This window comes from Saccopteryx bilineata, chromosome 6 (assembly GCF_036850765.1).
Source record: "Saccopteryx bilineata isolate mSacBil1 chromosome 6, mSacBil1_pri_phased_curated, whole genome shotgun sequence".
Taxonomy (NCBI): domain Eukaryota; kingdom Metazoa; phylum Chordata; class Mammalia; order Chiroptera; family Emballonuridae; genus Saccopteryx; species Saccopteryx bilineata.
This window is the reverse complement of record NC_089495.1, coordinates 170935776-170957245: the sequence shown is the minus strand read 5'-3', so window position 1 is coordinate 170957245 and position 21470 is coordinate 170935776. Positions and strand designations below refer to the sequence as shown.

Below are 21470 nucleotides of genomic sequence, written 5' to 3'. Positions count from 1 at the left end.
CTCATGCCAGGTGGCCCTGGGCAGAACACAGGTGGTGGTTGACCTTGGCCTGCATCTCCTGGGAGACCCCAGAGCTAAAGCAACCAGTGAATAGCTTCAGACCAGGTTGAAGTACCAGCACCCAACCACCTCCACAGCCAACATACTCAAGGAGCAGACTGGTGGGCACCAGAGCCCTGGTGAAGTAAGTCCTGCTCTGTGGGGCGGGCCCTGCACAGCTGATCCTCCACGGTGGTCGGTAGTTACAGCTAGTCCTTGCAGTTGATCAGCCGAGAGGACAGACAATCCTTCCCACTGACATGCCAACAGCAATCAAGGCACAACTACAAGAGGAGGGTGTACATAACCCACACGGGGGACGCACCTTAAGTGCACAGCTGCTGGATCAGGGAGGTTAAGCCACTGGACCCTACAGAATACTTACTAGACTAGGTCACTCTACCAAGCCTGGGAGATGTAGCAGTTCTACCTAATACATAGAGACAAACACAGGGAGGCTGCCAAAATGAGACAAAGAAGCATGTCCCAAATGAAACTCCAGAAAAAGAACTAAACAAAATGGAGACAAGTAATTTACCAAATACAGAGTTCAAAACACTGGTTATTCAATGAACTTAGAACTTCATCAGCATAAAAAAAGATCAGTCAGAAATGAAGAATACATTTTTTTTGTGTGTGTGGCAGAGACAGAGAGAGTCAGAGAGAGAGAGAGAGAGATAGGGACAGACAGACAGGAAGGGAGCGAGATGAGAAAAATCAATTCTTCGTTGCAGCTCCTTAGTTGTTCATTGATTGATTTCTCATATGTACCTTGACCGGGGGGCTACAGCAGACCAAGTGACCCCTTGCTTGAGCCAGAGACCTTGGACTCAAGCTGGAGAGCCTTGCTCAAACCAAATGAGCCCACGCTCAAGCTGGCGACCTTGGGGTCTCAAACCTGGGTCCTCCACATCCTAGTCCAACGCTGTATCCACTGCGCCACTGCCTGGTCGGCAAGAATACACTAACTTAAATGAAGAATAATTTACAGGGACTCAACAGTAAAGAAGATGATGCTGAGAACCAAATTAGCAATTTGGAATATAAGGAAGTAAAAAACCGCCAATCAGAACAGCAAAAATAAATAAATAAATAAACAAACAAATAAATGAGGCTAGAGTAAGGAGCCTCTAAGTCAACTTCAAGTGTACTAACATTTGCATCATGGGGGGGGGGGTGGCAAAGGGAGAAGAGAGCGAGCAAGAAATTGAAAACTTATTTGAAAAATAAAATGACAGAAAACTTCCCTAACTTGATGAAGGAAATAGACATACAAGTACAGGAAGTGCCGAGAGTCCCAAACAAGATGAACTCAGGGGGGCTCACACCAGGATACATCATAATTAAAATGCAACAGATTAAAGACAAAGAGAGAGTCTTAAAAGCTGGAAGAGAAAAGCAGTTAGTTACCTACAAGGGAGCTCCCATAAGACTGTCAGCTTATTTCTCAACAGAAACTTTGCAGTCCAGAAGGGAGTGGCAAGTGATGAAAATTAAGGACCTACAGTCAAGATTACTGTACCCAGCAAAGCTATCATTTAGAATTGAAGGACAGATAAAGAGCTTCCCAGACAAGAAAAAGCTAAAGGAGTTCATCACCACCAAACTATTATAGTATTTTTATAGTATTATATGAAACATTAAAGAGTTTTCTTTAAGAAGAAAAAAAAATGATAAAAAAAAATGTGAACAATAAAATGGCAATAGCTTGGCCTGTGGTGGCAGAGTGGATAAGGTGTCGACCTGGAATGCTGAGGTCATCAGTTTGAACCCCTGGGCTTGCCCAGTCAAGGCATGTAGGACAAGCAATCAATGAACAACTAAAGTGAAGAAGCTATGAGTTGATACTTCTCACTGCCCTGCCCCTCTCTCTCCACTCTCTATAAAATCAAATAAAATCTTCAGCCTGACCAGGCAGTGGCACAGTAGATAGAGCGTTAGACTGAGACACAGAGGACCCAGGTTCACAACCACGAGGTCACTAGCTTGAGTGAGGGTTCACCAGCTTAAGCACGGGGTCGCTGGCTTGAGCCCAAGGACACTGGCTTGAGCAAGAGGTCAATCGCTCTGCTGTAGCCCCCTGGTCAAGGCACATACGAGAAAGCAATCAGTGAATAACTAAGGTGTTGAAACAAAGACTTGATGCTTCTCATCTCTCTCCCTTCCCGTCTGTCCCTATTTGTCCCTCTCTCTGTCTCTGTCACACACAAAAAAAGTCTTTTAAAAAATGGCAATGAGTACAAATCTGTCAACAATTGAATCTAAAAAACAAAATAAACGAACAAGCAGAACAGAAACAGACTCATAGATACAGAGAACATTTTAATCATTGCCAGATGGGAGAGAGGTTGGGGGATGAGTAAAAATAAGAAATACAAATTGATTACTAAAGAATAGTCATTGGGATGTAAAATACAGCATAGGGAATGTAGTGAATAATATTCTAATAACAAAGCCTGACCAGATGGTGGCACAGTGGATACAGTGTTCATCCAGGACACTGAGGACCCTGAGGTCATTGCCTTGATCACAAACACACCAGCTTGAGCATGGGGTCACCAGCTTGAGTGTGGGATCATAGACATGACCCCATGGTCACTGTCTTGAGCCCAAAGATCACTGGCTTGAAGCCCAAGGTTGCTAGCTTGAGTAAGGTGTCCCTGGCTCACCTGGAGCCCCTTGGTCAAAGCATGTATTATATGAGAAAGTAGTCAGTGAACAACTAAAGTGCCGCAGCTATAAGTTGATGCTTCTCATCTCTCTCCCTTCCTGTATGTATGTCTTTCTCTTGCTAAAATAATAATAATAAACATTCTAATAACTATTTCTGGTGTCAGATAGGTGTGAGATTTAGGAGGAAGATCGCTTAATAAGTTATGTAATGTGTAATCACTAGGGTGTACACCTGAAACTAATATAATAATATATGTCACTGTGCTTGACAAATTAAAAAGTGATTTAAAAAAGAAGACATCAAAACCACACTGATGCCTGACCAGGCAGTGGCGCAGTGGATAGAGCGTTGGACTAGGATGTGGAAGGACACATTTTCAAGATCCCAAGGTCGCCAGCTTCAGCGCAGGCTCATCTGGTTTGAGCAAGGCTCACCAGCTTGAGCCCAAGTCGCTGGCTCAAGCAAGGGGTTACTCGGTCTGCTGAAGGCCCGCGGTCAAGACACATATGAGAAAGCAATCAATGAACAACTAAGGTGTCGCAACGCGCAACGAAAAACTAATGATTGATGCTTCTCATCTCTCCGTTCCTGTCTGTCTGTCCCTGTCTATCCCTCTCTCTGACTCTCTCTCTCTATGTCTCTGTAAAAAACAAAACAACAACAAAAAACCATTACACTGATTGATAATAGAACCCTCTCTCCTAAATGAATCATCAGTAGGCATTCTGACAAACATGAGCACTGGTTTCCACACTATGCTGACCTAATACCTGCCAAATCAAAGATACTGCTAGGTGAACTCGGTACAGGTTAATAAGTGTTTTTTAATGAGGGATATAAATATCGACAAGAATTCATCCATTGAAAGTCCCACCACCTATGGACCTAAGGTTTCAGGGCTACCAGCCTGAGACCCAGTGCCCTAAGTCATGACCCTGTACACGCTAGTTGAATCTTCTGACAACTGACTGAGAGCAGGACAAGCAAACAGGTTGGTGGAAAGGCAGTCAAACTGGGGTGGACACCATTGGTTTGGCCTGCAATGGCAGACTGTGAATTGTCCATCACAGTCCACTCCCTCATCCTGGCATAAAAGAGCATCATGGCTGAGAAGGCTGCATAGTCCCACACTGCCCCCCACCCCACCTCTCCCTCAGGTAATGTGGCACAATCCTTGCCCTGGAATGCGAGTGGAAGGGCCATGTGCCAAGTCCAGGCCAGCAGCTTCAGAGTGAGTGAGCTCTCCACACGTGTAACAGACCTGGTAACACCCCCGCCCCAAGGTCCCCTCAGCATTCGGTTCTATGTGCTGAAGATGGCTTATGGCCAACCATCCCTCTGTCCTAGGGCTTTTCCCGGCACAAGAGCATGCTTGGCCAGCGTACAAGGCAAGTTAGAAGGGCCCAGAAATGAATGTCCCCAATGCTGGCACCTCTACTAAATCCCCAGGGATGGGGAGGTAGTGAACAAATGGTTTCTTATGCCCCTCAAATGGGGTAACTCAGGCACATCTGTACTGTCTCCCAGAGACCCCTGCAGTGGTCAAGCTCCAGTCGTCTTCCTTGATTATATTCCCTCTGTTGACTGTCTTCCCTTCCCTGTCACCCCACCCACCCACACACACACACACAAATGCTTCCTCGGATCACCCTCTAAAGCGATTGACTTGAACTTGAACCCTTGCCTCAGAATCTGCTTCTGGAGGAACTCAAACCAAGACAACTCTACAAGCTGAAACCCAGAGACCCGGTTTCAACTATGCATATGTTGACAATGCCCTAGGGCATGGCAGAGTAAAAAAAGGAGGAAGTCTGGGTCCCTGAATGATGGCATGAAGGAGTGCCACCCACCAACCCAGAAATGCTGGGTGAAAAAGAAATACCCTCTCTCTTCTTTAAGCACCTCTGGGGACTCTTACTGCAGCTGCACCTTGTCTTAGCTAGAATACCTGCCCAACACTCATTTCCTGTCTGGTCACAGCACCCTGCTTTTCTGCTGGGAAACAATTTTTCCACCACTCCCAGGCCAGAGGTGTTGCTAACCTGCGCTCTCTAGCCCTGCTCTGGGAAGCAACAGCAGATGGCTCAGGCCTGGGTGAAGAGAGCCCGTGTCTGCTAGAGCAGGGTGCCTGGCTCAGGTGCAGGCCCAAATCAGGCCAATCGGAGACAAGAACCATCAGCCCCAAATATTTGGCTAAAGGGCAAAGCCTGCCTTTGCTGGGCTGCTGCATTGTGGGATAGAAGTCCAAAGTGGGTGGTCATCCAGCTTCCATCTGAGCCTACCTGAGGAAGCCACCTGGCGGGGAAACCGGTTAAGAGAGAAAAAGGTGAAGGGTGATGTGATTTAAGCACTTATATTCAGCCGCCCTCAAAGTGGAACAACCCCAGACTTATCAGCTAAATAACATTAGCTTTTCTGTTAAAGACATTTTAAACTGAATTCCCATCACTTGCAATCAAAAGAGTTCTGTCTAATAAAAGTCTGACCCTAGCTCGGCCAGATACCTTGGTTAGTTGGAGCATTGTCCTGAAGCGCAGAGGTTGCCAGTTCAATGCCCATTAGGGCGCATACAGGAACAGATTGTTGTTCCTGTCTCTCCCTTTCTCTCTCACTAAAATCAATAAATAAAAATAAATAAAAAAATCTTACCCTAAAGAGAACATCACATCAGCAAGTTCACAATTCCCTGTGTAAAACAGGTCACAGGCCAGCTGCCCCAGCCAGAGTAACTCAGACATTCCCTTATAGGAACGGTTATTTTTTTTTTTTTTTTTTTTTTTTTTATTTTTTTCATTTTTCTGAAGCTGGAAACGGGGAGAGACAGTCAGACAGACTCCCGCATGCGCCCGACCGGGATCCACCCGGCACGCCCACCAGGGGTGACGCTCTGCCCACCAGGGGGCGATGCTCTGCCCCTCCGGGGGCGTCGCCATGTTGCGACCAGAGCCACTCTAGCGCCTGAGGCAGAGGCCACAGAGCCATCCCCAGCGCCCGGGCCATCTTTGCTCCAATGGAGCCTTGGCTGCGGGAGGGGAAGAGAGAGACAGAGAGGAAAGCGCGGCGGAGGGGTGGAGAAGCAAATGGGTGCTTCTCCTGTGTGCCCTGGCCGGGAATCGAACCCGGGTCCTCCGCACGCTAGGCCGACGCTCTACCGCTGAGCCAACCGGCCAGGGCCAGGAACGGTTATTTTTATTGTCTAAATGAACAAGACAACTGAGGAAAGCAAATCAACCACCTTCTGGCCCCCGGCCCCTCTGTATCAAGTGTTAGAAACACAACACGATGCCAGCAACTTGCCTCTGGGAGCCAGGGGTGAGCCCTCAGCGTGGTCTCTGCCCTTGGAGGCTGCACTTCATGCTGCTGTGGGTCCCTTCCTCTGGCCACCAGCTGCTGGCCTCTACTGTCACCTCAGCTGCTCACTGGCACAGAGAGCAGCCCCCAATCCCCACAGGGCTCTGAGGATGGCTCCTGAGACATGTGCAGTGCCCCACAGGTCACAGGTGCCCTGCAAAAGGGTAGGTTTCTTTCCTTCAGAAAGAAAAGTGCTGATTCGGAAGAGACGTGATTCGGATATGATACTTAACTGTCCATATGGTGGCATACTGCCTGGGCCACACGTGGGAGAGAAGGGGAGGGAGGGTGGGAGGAGAGGAGGGAGAGGAAGCAAAGGCATGAGGGGAGGAAGGGGAAGATGGAGGAGGGAGGAAGGAAGAAAGCGGCCTCATCATCCAAATGTTTCCCTAGACCAAAGAGCATCCTGCTTCTCCTGGTTCCAAAGCAAGATTTTCTTTCTTTTCCAAGTGAATTGATGGGCGTGACACTAGTTAACATAACTACACAGTTTTCCAGTGCCCAATTCTATGACACATCTCTGTACACCGTATTGTGTTTTCACCCCCAAACAGGATTTTCTTGCTTTTCCAGGGTGGAAATGGACCCGAGGCACTCAGCCAGGCAGCGTCCAGGGGACCAGGGACAGGGCATCATGGCACAGCCGACTGGCACTTCACTCAGTTCGGGGGACTGGTGTAAACACCTCTCTGGGCCACTGTGGTTTCCGGAGGGTTCTGGGCCCTCCTGCTACCCCATCCAGACAGGGCAGTACCCTGCAATTTCTCACCACCCCCTCCCATGGCCCTATCATGGTCTCAGGTTGGTTTACTGTTGTTAACCTTCCAGGACTCCTAGGTGAGGAGGGGCAGGTAGCTAAAGGTCATTGCACTCAGGAATCACATGCTGCTGCTGCTGCTGTCCCTCCAAGTGCATGGTGTGCCAGTGAGCATTCCTCACACTCCAACATGTTTGCCACACAATGTCCCCGGTGCTGGACTCAAGGAAGGGAGAAGTGCCTCCAGCCAGCAAGTCCCAGCTCCAGACAGCCAGAGGCACCTCTGCAGTGACCAGACAGCCACTAAAAGTATCCAAAATGTTCATAAGTCACCTACTGATTTGACCCCAGGCACCCCTGCCTGGCGGAGAGGGACTCAGTTGTTCAGTGCAATCTTTTCAGCAGCCGCCTGTGCTCTACCCACGCTTAGCATTTGCCTCTCCAACCCCAACGACTGATACAAAATAACCAACCCCCGAAGAACCTGAAGTTGCATGTCACACAAGAAGCCTGTAACAGGGGGCTTTGTAGTTCAACACTCTCCTGTTCTGTTATTATTCAAATAATTTCTATAAACTCTTTTGGAATAAAATTAGTTTTCCTTGCATAAGTAGATTTTCAAGTGGAAGTACTTTTATTTCAAGGCACCATAATATGATGGTCTCTCTAAGATCACCTCTGTCTCCATGTGTGAAAGTCCTAAAAAAAAAAAAAAAAAAAAAAGTCTTGTGCGCTGATCACAGCCGCCCATTATCTTTGATTAATATGATTGTATTCAATCGGACACGGGTTACAGGGGACCCAACGCCACTTTACAACTGACAGCCTTAAAACAGGTCCCCTTTGCTTAGGCCCCAAAAAGAGAGAGATGAACCAAACAAATTAGAAAGAGCCAAAAATCCCAAATCAAAAATCGGTGTGACGTGTCAGCGTCGGCGCCTCTCCCTCCCCCCTCCTCATTTCTCCTCCTCCTCCTCGCTCAGGTTGGCATTCTCCTGGAGTGTGGATGTCAGTTTGTTTTGCAAAAGGGCTGCCAGTTTTTTGGATGTCTTTTTGAGAAACGCGCTGCCCGGGTGGGCACTGTTCACGTGCAGGTACAAGTCCTCCTGGGTGGGGCCTGTGTAGCCACAGTCCTCGCAGACATAGAGCTTGTCCCGGCGCTGTTTGTAGGCATACTGCTGCTGCACCCCGTGGATTTTCTTCAGGTGGGACTCCAAGGAGCAGCGCTGGGTGAAGGCTTTGTTGCAGACGTCACATTTGTAGGGGCGGATGCCTGCAAGAGCGAGGGGCAGACACACCATTGGTTGGTCACAGCCAAGCCAGAGCCTTCCAACTAGGAAGCCATCAGAAATCATCATGCACAACCCAACAGCAAAATAAAAAAACCAAACTACCTAGTTCAGAATCAGGCAGAGGAACCGAACAAACATTTTTCCAAAGACATATAAAGGGCCAACAGGTACATGAAAAGGTGCTTGTCAGTCACTCATCATCAGGGAAATGCAAAGCGCAACCACAGTGAGATATCACCTCACACCCATTAGAATGGCTATGATCAAAAAGACAATGGATAAGAAGTGCTGGCAAGAATCTGGAGAAAAGGGCACCCTTGTAGCACTGTTTATGGGAATGCAAATTGGTGCAGCCATTGTGGAAAACAGTATGAAGGTTCCTCAAAAAATTAAAAATAGAACTACCATATATCCAACAATTTCACTTCTAAGATATATAACCAAGAAAAACAAAAACAGGATCTCAGAGATCTCTGCCTTCCCACATTCATGATGGGATTATTCACAAGAGCCAAGATGTGGAAACAACCTAAGTGTCCCTGAATGAATAAATGAATGAATGTATGGATACAAAAGATGTCATATATTTATACAGTATAATATATATATTTCAGCTGCAGGAAAGAAGGAATCCTGCTATCTGCAGCAATATGGATGCCCTTGAGGGCACTGTGCTAAGTGACATAAGCCAGACAAAGACAAATACTGCATTGGTACCACTTACATGTGGAAAAGTTAAACTTACAGAAACAGAGTAGGAAAAATGATTGCTAGGAGCTATAGGTGGGGGAAATAGGGAGAAAAAAAATCATCATGACCAAGGATTCAAAAGGAGGAAAATGTTTAGAGCAGGATTCAAAACCTGTCCACAAAAGTTTACAACATCCACATGAGCACACGTAGTAAACATGGATGTAAACAGAGCAGAAACACACTACCTGGCTTGGGGAAGAGGAGTTTCACTCTTCCCGCTTGTACTCCTTAATGTTCTGTGGGGTTTTTTGTATTTTTCTGAAGTTGGAAACGGGGAAGCAGTCAGACTGACTCCCGCATGTGCCCGACCAAGATCCACCCGGCATACCCACCAGGGGGTGATGCTCTGCCCATCTGGGGCGTCGCTCTGTTGCAACCAGAGCCATTCTAGCACCTGAGGCAGAGGCCATGGAGCCATCCTCAGCACCCGGGGCCAACCTTGCTCCAGTGGAGCCTCGCTGTGGGAGGGGAAGAGAGAGACAGAGAGGAAGGAGAGGGGGAGGGGTGGAGAAGCAGATGGGCGCTTCTTCTGTGTGTGCCAGGCCGACACTCTACCATTGAGCCAACAGGCCAGGGTCCCTCCTTAATGTTTTGATGTTACAGTGGGCAAAGTGAACCTTGTTGTTGTCTTAGTTTGGGTTTCCTAGGAAACATGCCCAGTGACAAGGGTTCCTGTACAAGTTATCTGGGAGGTGACTCCAGGAAGCACCTGCAGGGAGTGAAGAACTGAGATAGGGATACAGGAAGAAGTCCTCCAAGATGGGGTCATTGAGCTGCTCATTGCTGTGGGCAACCAGAGTCCAGTGAGCTGGTCAGGTTGGGAAACCGCGTTGAACACTCACCTCTGAGTCACCTGCCCCTGGGAGCTAGGTCTTTGCACACGAGCACCAGCTGCACTGTTGAGGCCTGCCCTTGGGTGGTACTGATGTTTCCTCCCTGGCACTACTGGCCTGCTTCATGTAGGTAGAGTGGGCTCCAGCAAGAACACAAGAATAGGGGTGCAGGTGTGGGCAACTTCTGTGTAGATGAGTAAACCCAGAAATGGCGGGCGCTGGGAACAAGGACAGGGCACTGGTGGCAGCTGCTACACTTATGAAAGCATTTCCAAACTAGATCTCGCGCTGGCATTAGAACTGGGCTAATATTAGTGGGGCTTGCCATCTGGATAGAGAGTTCACATGTGCCACATACACCAGAGAGCTCAGCCTTCTTAAATCACAGTCACTCCTATTTCCACCATCAGTACTCAACCTGACTGTGGGAAGTCAAATGTCAGATAAAGAGACTTCAGTAAGGTCTAACTTAGGCTCTAAAGCTGGGGATCCTCGCTGTAAAGGAAGCACAGTGCCACCTAAGCATGAAGCCCTGGATAGGGTATCATGCCTGGAGTACGTGGCAGAGAGGGGGAGCTGCCACCACAGTCAGACAATCTCAGAGCCCAAACGCCACAAGGGTCACTGCCGAGAGGAATTCCCAAAGTCTCAAGCATAAAATTTAAGGGTACCTCCCAAAGTCATCAATCAAACAAATATTTTTAAATCAACAAAATAATCCATAATAAACAAGTTATCAAAATTTTAAATAAGGGCCTGACTAGGCGGTGGCACAGTGGATAGAGCATTGGACTGGGATGCCGAGGACCCAGGTTCGAGACCCCGAGGTTGCCAGCTTGAGCACGGGCTCATCTGGTTTGAGCAAAGCTCACCAGCTTGGACCCAAGGTCGCTGGCTCGAGCAAGGGGTCACTCGGTCTGCTGAAGGCCCATGGTCAAGGCAATATGAGAAAGCAATCAATGAACAACTAAGATGTCGCAAAGAAAAACTGTTGACTGATGCTTCTCATCTCTCTCCATTCCTGTCTGTTCCTATCTATCCCTCTCTCTGACTCTCTCTCTGTCAAAAAAATAAATAAAAATTTAAGGATAGAATCCAGCCTGACCAGTGGTGGTGCAGTGGATAGAACGTTGACCTAGGATACTGAGGTCCCAGGTTTGAAACCCCGAGACCACTGGCTTGAGCGCGGGGTTGCCGGCTTGAGCAAGGGGTCACCGGCTTGGCTGGAGCCCCCCCAGTCAAGGCACAGATGAGAAACAATTAATGAACAACTAAAGTGCTGCAACTATGAGTTGATGTTTCTCATCTCTCTCCATTACTGTCTCTCATTCTCTCTCCAATAAATAAATAAATAAATAAATAATAATAATAATAATAATAATAAAGAAGAGGATCCAACAGTGCTATTTGGAGCCACACTAGAGCTTGACGTAAAAGGAAAAATATGCAACCCTATGCTGATGTTTTCTATATACACACACTTATTAAACTAAATGTATTGCAGTAACATTGATTAATAACAGTATATAACTTCTAGGTGTACAAGATTGTAATTCGATTATCTGTGCACTTTCGTGCTCATCACCAAAAGTCTAGTTTCCTTTCTGCACCATATATTCGACCCCTTTCCCCTCTGCTAACTACTACTCTGTTGTTGTGTCTATGAGTTTGTTTTGTTAGTTTCATTCTTTTGTTATATACTCCACATGAGTAAAATCATCCAGTCTTACATATTTTTAAGTTGTTTCTACCCCAGAATATTCAAGTTGTTGAAAAAATATTGAAAAATTGAAAATAGATGTATTAGATGAAAATGAAAACACGACCCCAAATCTATGGAGCACAGCGAAAGGAGTCCTTACTCACAGCACTGCAGGCCCACATCAAGAAACAAGGACCGTCGCAAATGAACAATCTAACGTCACACTTAAAGGAACTAGGAAAAAGAACAGAAACAAAGCCCAAAGTGAGTAGAAGAAAGGAAGTAATAAAGATCAGAGCAGAAATAAGTGAAATAGAGTCTAAAAAAAGAGAAAGATCAATGAAATCATGGTTCTTTGAAAAGATAAGGTTAATAATTTTCTTTTCTTAGTGAGAGAGAGAGAGACAGGAAGGGAGAAAGATGAGGAGAATCGACTCGTAGTTGTGGCATCTTAGTTGTTTACTGATTGCTTCTCATACATGCCTTCACGGGGTGGTGGGGGCAGTCCAGCCAAGCCAGTGACCCTTTGCTCAAGCCAGCGACCATGGGATCATGTCAGTGTTCTCATGCTCAAGCTGATGAGCCTGCACTCAATCTAGTGAGCCCGTGCTCAAGCCAAATGAGCCTGCACTCAAGCTGGCGACCTCAGGGTTTTAAACCTGGGACCTCAGCATCCCAGTCCAACACTCTATTTACTGAGCCACCACGGGTCAAGCTATTGATTAATTTTTAATTTTATTATTTTTTTTTATTATTTATTCATTTTTGGAGAGGAGAGAGAGAGGGAGAGAGAGAGAGAGAGAGAGAGAGAGAGAGAGAGAGGAAGGAGAGCGAGACAGAGAGAGAGAAGGGGAGGAGGAGCTGGAAGCATCAACTCCCATATGTGCCTTGACCAGGCAAGCCCAGGGTTTTGAACCGGCGACCTCAGCATTTCCAGGTCAACGCTTTATCCACTGCGCCACCACCGGTCAGGCTTGATTAATTTTTAAAGAGAGAAAAAGAAAAACACCAATTTGTTGTTCTACTTATTTATGTTTCATTAGATGATTTTTGTATGTGCTCTGACTGGGGATCAAACCTGCAACCTTGGCTTACTGGGACAACATTCTAACCAACTGCCAGAGCTGATAACCCTTTAACCAGACTCATCAAGAAAAGAAGAGAAAAAACTGACAACTGACACCACAGAAATACAAGGATAGTAAAAAAAAATACTATGAACATTTATATGCTAACAAATTGGACAATCTGGAATAAATGGATAAATTCTTAAAAACATACAGTTTTAGGCCCTGGCCGGTTGGCTCAATGGTAGAGCGTCGGCCTGGCGTGCAGGAGTCCCGGGTTCGATTCCTGGCCAGGGCACACAGGAGAAGCGCCCATCTGCTTCTCCACCCCTCCCCCTCTCCTTCCTCTCTGTCTCTCTGTTCCCCTCCCGCAGCCAAGGCTCCATTGGAGCAAAGATGGCCCAGGCACTGAGGATGGCTCTGTGGCCTCTGCCTCAGGCCCTAGAATGGCTTTGGTTGCAACACAGCGATGCCCCAGATGGGCAGAGCATCGCCCCCTGGTGGGCATGCTGGGTGGATCCTGGTCAGGCGCATGCAGGAGTCTGTCTGACTGCCTCCCTGTTTCCAACTTCAGGAAAAAAAAAATACAGTCTTCTTTGATGAATTCAAGAAGAAACAGGAAATCTGAACAGATTGATTACTACCAACAGAATCGAATTAGGAATCAAAAGTTTCCAACAAGCAAAAGTCCTAGGCCAGATGGCTTCACAGGTGAATTTTACCAAACCTTCAAAGAATTAACACCTATCCTTCTTGCCTGACCAGGCGGTGGCGCAGTGGATAGAGCATCGGACTGGGATGTGGAGGACCCAAGTTCGAGACCCCGAAGTCGCCAGCTTGAGCGTGGGCTCATCTGGATTGAGCAAGGCTCACCAGCTTGAGCCCAAGATCGCTGGCTCGAGCAAGGGGTCACTCGGTCTGCTGTAGCCCCTCCCCCAGTCAAGGCACATGTGAGAAAACAATCAATGAACAACAAAGGAACTGCAACAAAGAATTGATGTTTCTCATCTCTCTCCCTTCCTGACTGTCTGTCCCTATCTGTCCCGCTCTCTGATTCTCCCTGTCTCTGCCACAAACAAACAAACAAAACCACCTATCCTTCTCAAACTATTACAAAAAACATCAAGAGGAGGGAAAGCTCCCAAGCTCATATTACTCAAAGCAATCTATAGAGTCAATGTAATCCTCATCAGAATATCAATGGCATTTCTCACAGACTAGAACAAGTAATCTTCAAATTTATATGGAATGACAAAAGACTCTAAATAGCCACAGCAATCCTGAGAAAGAAGAAGGTATTAAGCTACCTGATATCAAACTATACTACAAAACATCATGTGCTGGCATAAAATAGACATATAGATCAATAGAACAAAACAGAGTGCCCAGAAATAAACCCATGCCTATATGGTCAATTAATCTATAAAAAGGAGGTAAGAATGACAATGGGATAAAGACATTCTATTTAATAAATGGTGTTGGGGAAATTGGACAGATACCTGCAAAAAACAAAAAACAAATGAAACTGCCACTTTCTTACACAATATATAAGAATAAACTCAAAATGAATTAAAGATTTAAATATAAGACCTGAAACCATAAAGCTCCTTGAAGAAAACATAGATGGTAAACTCTCTGACAGTACTCTTAGTAATATCTTTTCTGAAATCTTTTCTCAGGCAAGGAAAACAAATGAAAAAAAATAAACAAATGGGACTACATCAAACTAAAAAGATTTTGCACAGCAAAGAACACCATCAATAAAACGAAAAGACAACCTACTGAATGGGAGAACGTATTCAGCAATGATACATCCAATAAGGGGTTAATATCCAAAATTTGTAAAGAACTCACACAGCTCAACACCAGAAAAACAAACAAACAAACCAATTAAAAAGTGGGCACAGACTTGAACAGACACTTCTCCAAAGAGGACATATAAAAAGTTGCTCAACATCACTAATTGTCAGAGAAATTCAAATCAAAACCATAGTGAGACAACACCTCACACCTGTCAAAATGGCTATCATCAATAAATCAAGAAAAGCGTTGGCAAGGATGTGGAGAAAAGGAAACACTCGTGCACTACTAGTGGGAATGCAGACTGGTGCAGCCACTATAGAAAACAGTATGAAGAGTACTGTACTCAAAAAATTAAAAATTTAACTACCTTATGACTCAGTATTTCTACTTCTGATTATTTATTTGAAAAAATCCAAAACAGTAATTAAAAAAGATATATGCACAAGGCCCTGGCTGGTGCTTAGTGGATGGAGCCTCGGCCTGACCTATGGACATCCCAGGTTCGACTCCTGGTCAAGGCACACAGAAAAAGCTAACGATCTGCTTCTCCTCCACTCCCGTCCTCCTTCTTTCTCTCTCTTCTCCTGTAGCCAGTGGCTCAATTAGTTTGAGCATGGCCCTGGGTGCTAAAGATAGATCCATTGGAGAACATCAGCTTTGGGTGCTAAAAATAGCTTGGTATGCTACAGCCCCTGATAGGGTTGCCGGGTGGATCCTAGTTGGGGTGCGTGTGAGAGTCTGTCTCTCTATCTCCTTTTCTCTCACCTTAAAAAAAAAAAAGAGATATATGTACCACCTAGGTTCATTGCAGCATTATTTACAATCTAAGATATGAAATCAACCTAAGTGTCCATTGATAGATGATTGGATAAAGAAATGGTACAGCCTGACCAGGCAATGGCACAGTGGATAGAGTATCAGACTGGGACACAGAGGACTCAGGTTTGAAACCTCGAGGTCACTGGCTTGAGCTCAGGCTTATCCGGCTTGAGCATGGGCTCAGCTTGAGTGTGGGATCATAGACATGACCCATAGTTGCTGGCTTGAGCCCAAGGTCATTGGCTTGAGCAAGAGCTCACTCACTTTGCTGTAGCCCCCCCAGTCAAGGCATATATAAGAAAGCAATCAATGAACAACTAAGGTACCATAATGAAGAACTTATGCTTGCATTTCATTTCCTTCCTGTCCATCTGTCCCTATCTGTCCCTTTCTCTGACTCTCTCTGCCTCTGTCAAAAAAAAAAAAAAAAAAGTGGTATAATTCCTAACCAGTGGTGGCACAGTGGCTAGAGCATTGTCCGGGATTGCTGGCTTGAGTGTGGGATCATCAACATAATCCTATGGTTGCTGGCTTGAGCAAGGGGTCACTGGCTTGGCTGGAGCCCCACCCACCAGTCAAGGCACATATGAGAAAGTAATCAATGACAACTAAGGTGCCGCAACTATGAGTTGATGCTTTTCATCTCTCTTTTCCTGCCTGTCTCTTTTTCTTACTCTCTCACTGAAAAAATAAAGAAAGATTAATGCCATATGATTTTACTTCTATGTGGAATCTAAAGAACAAAATAAACGAATACACAAAACAAGCAGACTCACAGATAGAGAGAACAAACTGATGGTTACCAGATGGGAGGAGGACTGGGGGAGTGGGTGAAAAAGGTGACGGGATTAAGAACAAACTGGTTGTTACAAAATGGAGATGAGAAGTACAGCATAGGGAATACAGTCAATAATATTGTAGTAACTATATATGGTGCCAGGTGAGTCCTGGACTTACCAGGAAAACCACTTTGTAAATTATATAAGTGTCTAACCACTATGCAGTACATCTGAACTAATATAAAACAACATTAAATGTCAACTGTCGTTTAAAATAAAACAAATTTAATTTTTAAAAAGTATGAGGCTGGACTGACCAGGCGGTGGTGCAATGGATAGAGCATCGGACTGAGATGCAAAGGACCCAGGTTCGAGACCCCGAGGTCGCCAGCTTGAGCGCGGGCTTATCTGGTTTGAGCAAAGCTCACCAGCTTGAGCCCAAGGTCACTAGCTCAAGCAAGGGATCACTTGGTCTGCTGTAGCCTCCTCCCCATCAAGGTACATATGAGAAAGCAATCAATGAACAACTAAGGAGCTGCAATGAAGAACTGATGTTTCTCATTTCATTTCCTTGCTGTCCATCTGTCCCTATCTGTTCCTTTCTCTGACTCTTTCTCCCTTTCTGTCTGTCTTTCCCTATCTGTCCCTCTGTCTGACTGTCTCTGTCACCCCACACACAAAAAAACTACTAGGCTGTTTTTTTTTTTTTTTTTTACTTTTTTTTTTGTATTTTTTCTGAAGCTGGAAACGGGGAAAGACAGTCAGACTCCCGCATGCGCCCGACCGGGATCCACCCGGCACGCCCACCAGGGGCGATGCTCTGCCCCTCTGGGGCGTCGCTCTGTCGCGACCAGAGCCACTCTAGCGCCTGGGGCAGAGGCCAAGGAGCCATCCCCAGCGCCCGGGCCATCTTTGCTCCCATGGAGCCTTGGCTGCAGGAGGGGAAGAGAGAGACAGAGAGGAAGGAGGAGGGTGGGGTGGAGAAGCAAATGGGCGCCTCTCCTATGTGCCCTGGCTGGGAATCGAACCCGGGTCCCCCGCACGCCAGGCCGACGCTCTACCACTGAGCCAACTGGCCAGGGCTAGGCTGGTTTTAATGGAAGCAAATCTTTTTTTTTTTTTTGTATTTTTCCAAAGTTAAAAGCAGAGAGTCAGTCAGACAGACTCCTGCATGCGCCCAACCGGGATCCACCTGGCATGCCCACCAGGGGGTGATGTACTGCCCATCTGAGGCATTTCTCTGTTGCTGCCGGAGCCATTCTAGCACCTGAGGTGGAGGCTATGGAGCCATCCTCAGTGCTCGGGCCAACTTTGCTGCAGTGGAGCCTTGGCTGCAGGAGGAGAAGAGAGAGAAAGAGAGGAAGGAGAGAGGGAACGGTGGAGAAGCAGATGGGCACCTCTCCTGTGTGCCCTGACCGGAAATTGAACCTAGGACTTCTACACGGCGGGCCGACGCTCTACCTCTGAGCCAACCAGCCAGAGCCAATGAAAGCAAATTTATCACAAAATATTTTTCTTTTTTTTTAAAAAAATATTTTATTTATTCATTTTAGAGAGGGGAGAGAGAAAGAAAGAAAGAAAGGAGGGAGGAGCAGAAAACATCAACTCCCATATGTGCCTTGACCAGGCAAACCCAGGGTTTCAAACTAGCGACCTCAATGTTCCAGGTTGATGCTTTATCCACTGTGCCACTATGAGTCAGGCATAAAAAATTTTCAAAAAAATCTAGCCTGACCTGTGGTGGTGCAGTGGATAAAGCATCGACCTGGAAATGCTGAGGTCGCCGGTTCAAAACCCTGGGCTTGCCTGGTCAAGGCACATATGGGAGTTGATGCTTCCAGCTCCTCCCCCCTGTCTCTCTCTCTCTCTCTCTCTCTCTCTCTCTCTCTCTCTGTCTCTCTCTCCTCTCTAAAATGAATAAATAAAATAAAAATTAAAAAAAAAGTTTAAAAAAAATCTAAATCTACTTTTTTCTCTTAACACTATTCCTGGAGTTTCTTCCACATTGGTGCTTAAAGCTCAACTTCCATTCCTGTTTAACAGTGCCATGGCATTCTGTTGTGTTCACATCCCATCTTTTAGAAAACTAGAGAGATGGAGGAAGCAGTGCCCCAGCCCGCACTCTCAGGTCATGCCGTACTGCCTCGTACACCCTGGGTCTAAGGTAGTCCATGGATCAAGGGTCAAATTGTATCACCTGTGAGCACACTGGAAATGCAGACTTTCAGGCCCCACCCCAGACCTTCTGACTCAAATGTAACAGCTGTGGTTCCACAAACCAGGAGGCTTGTCAAAACACAAGTCCCAAGCCCCAACCCTGGTTCTGGGATAGGCCGAGACTGCCTTTCTAACACGTTCCCAGGAAATCAATGCTGAAGATGCCTGTGCGAGCACTTGAAAGTCACAGGTGTAAACAATGGCAAATTAAGCACAAGGCCGTCATGCCACCCCCTCTCTTCAAGGAGAGCCATTTCTGCCCGTAAAGATTTTTTAAGTATACAAAGGAGGAAGGAAGTCAAAATGGAAAAAAAAATATTCCCCCTACCTCTGTACAACCACCTGAACAAATCAAGTCACTCATTTTTCTTCCCGTCCACATCATTTCTTTTAACACTCTGATAAAAACTGTGCTGGATCAGGGTTATGGTGAGATATTACTCCAGCCTGCTCAAGCAGAAGGCAGACCCAGATTATATTTCACACATTCTAGAAAAACTGCACAGAGTTAAAGACTCCTTTACAAACCTCAGCACACTGCACATAGTAGGTGCTCAGTAAATACTTTTTAAATGAATGAATGAACGTGGCATTTTGAAAAAGATGAATGAATGAAAGGTCCCTACCACACAACCAAAGGGCACCATGATTGTTGGCCCACCATGAAAGCTGGTAGGGACCAAGTTGACCAGCACTGCAAAAGTGGGCGGTTTTTATAAAAAGTTTGACGAGCCCTGCAAAGGCTATGAGACTCTTCTGAAGGAATATGCCTACATGGCAGCTGCTCCCCTACCTCTGGCAGACCAAGCAGCAAACCTGAGTTCAGGCCCTGGCCGGTTGGCTCAGCGGTAGAGCGTCGGCCTGGCGTGCGGGGGACCCGGGTCCGATTCCCGGCCAGGGCACACAGGAGAAGCGCCCATTTGCTTCTCCACCCCCGCACCCCCCTTCCTCTCTGTCTCTCTCTTCCCCTCCCGCAGCCAAGGCTCCATTGGAGCAAGGATGGCCCGGGCGCTGGGGATGGCTCCTTGGCCTCTGCCCCAGGCGCTAGAGTGGCTCTGGTAGCGGCAGAGCTACGCCCCAGAGGGGCAGAGCATCGCCCCCTGGTGGGCAGAGCATCGCCCCTGGTGGGCGTGCCGGGTGGATCCCGGTCGGGCGCATGCGAGAGTCTGTCTGACTGTCTCTCCCCGTTTCCAGCTTCAGAAAAATACAAAAAACAAACAAACAAAAAAAAACCTGAGTTCAAACCCACAGCCCATCAGAACAGAAATTCACCCAGAGACCAGCTGCTCCTTTCAATAGTTAATGGAAAAAAGCTGTTTAAAAATATCTAGCCTGACCAGGCGGTGGCGCAGAGGATAGAGCGTCGGACTGGGATGCGAAGGACCCAGGTTCGAGACCCCGAGGTCGCCAGCTTGAGCGCAGGCTCATCTGGTTTGAGCAAAGCTCACCAGCTTGGACCCAAGGTCACTGGCTTGAGCAACGGGTTACTCGGTCTGCTGAATGTCCACAGTCAGGGCACATATGAGAAAGCAATCAATGAACTAAGGTGTTGCAACAAAAAACTAATGATTGATGCTTCTCATCTTTCTCCATTCCCGGCTGTCTGTCCCTATCTATCCTTCTCTCTGACTCTTTGTCTTTGTAAAAAAAAAAAAAAAAAAAAAAAAAAATATAAACTAAACATGCGGGGAAACCAGCACACTTACATGAGGCTTTAACTTGGATGCAACAAACTCTGGATTCCTGAAAACGGATGCTTTCAAACCTAATCATGGGGACCTGAAAAGGTGATCTGGAAGTGACTGCACTACTTTGCCTGACCCATAGCCCCTGGGAGAGGCCAGTTGGGGTGAGACCAGAGTCACACCTCATTCCTCCCTCCGTTCAGGTCAGCCAGCACCTGCTATGGGCAGAGCACCCATCAGGCCTGCACAGGAAAGGCTAGAAGGTTTCACAGCCCGGTCTCCGGCCTTGTCAGGGCAATGAAGAGAATGGGGGTGACTGAGCACAGGGTTTTTGTTATTTTTTTTTGAGGGAGGGGTGGGAATGAGCCTGGCTTGGAGGAGGGGTGACTCACAGACACAGAGATGGAAAGGAAACAGTAGGCCCTAAGAACTCTAGTTATGGCAATTCTGACCTTTATAAATCTGCTTACCCTCCGCTCTCTGTAAATAGTACATTCACACCTCACTCACTGGTGTAGGCAGACACTGTCATGCAGCAGCCCCCTTGGTCACCCTTTCTGGAGTTGGGAACAACTTCTGAATCTCCATCCCCCATGAATTCAGGCGTGGGAGATAAAGATGGCCAGACAGGAGCCCTGGACGAGGGGGGCTGATACCACGGCTTCCCTGGCAATGGGGCCTCACCCACCCTAGCGCTCTCGGCAAAAGCCAATCCTGTCCACACCCGGAGCGGGACACCGAAAACAGCATTCCTGCTCCGGACACCATTAACCTACTGACACCTTATTAGATGATAACAGAGTCCAAGGCCACTGAAAACCCAGGCACCACACAGCTGCTACTCATTAACTGAGTCCACGGTCAGAGTGCTGAACTCCCAAAGCCTCAGTTTTATTCACTGTAAAATAGGGACAATATTCATACCCTCCGCCCCCCTCCTCTGTAGGGCTGCTCTGAAGATTAATGAGACATGACATGCAAAGAGCCAGTGCATACTAAGTACTGAGCGGGACACAGCTGCAAGAGCTTCTAATCCAGCTCAATATAACACACATACACTACACATTCATAAGCTAGCTGGTGGCGAGGTGACTGCTTACTATTTGTCTTTAAATTGTACCTATATGTATGCTGTTTGTATTTGTATAAACCTTTGGTGGATGTATTATTTATTTCCCAGTTAAAAAATAAAAAGGGGCCCTGGCCAGTTGGCTCAGCGGTAGAGCGTCGGCCTGGCGTGCAGGGGACCCGGGTTCGATTCCCGGCCAGGGCACATAGGAGAAGCGCCCATTTGCTTCTCCACACACCCCCCCCCTCCATCCTCTCTGTCTCTCTCTTCCCCTCCCGCAGCCAAGGCTCCATTGGAGCAAAGACGGCCTGGGTGCTGGGGATGGCTCCTTGGCCTCTGCCCCAGGCGCTAGAGTGGCTCTGGTCGAGGTAGAGCATCGCCCCCTGGTGGGCGTGCCGGGTGGATTCCGGTCGGGTGCATGCGGGAGTCTGTCTGTCTCTCCCCGTTTCTAGCTTCAGAAAAATATAAATAAATAAATAAACAAATAAATAAAATAAAAAGGATGAATGGTGGTCATTAGGTGGAGAGAAGGGAAAGGAAGACTTCCTTCACTGTCTGTTCTAGAATGTTGTGCCGTGGTCCTGTGTTGCCTACCGCCTAGTGTTTTGGGTTACCAAAGAGGGCTTCTCC

At 47.0% G+C, this 21470-nt stretch overlaps 1 protein-coding gene across 3 annotated transcripts in view; it reads right to left on the bottom strand.

The window, feature by feature from the left end:
• Window positions 1-7434: 7434 nt before the first annotated feature.
• Window positions 7435-21470, bottom strand: part of OVOL2 (ovo like zinc finger 2) — a 37981-nt gene continuing 23945 nt past the window's right edge. For all 3 annotated transcript variants that reach the window (XM_066237030.1, XM_066237029.1, XM_066237027.1), the window contains one exon: window positions 7435-8094. In XM_066237030.1, coding sequence (XP_066093127.1) covers window positions 7778-8094 — 317 coding nt within the window. In that variant the 3' untranslated portion in view covers window positions 7435-7777. The remainder of the gene's footprint in view (window positions 8095-21470) is intronic.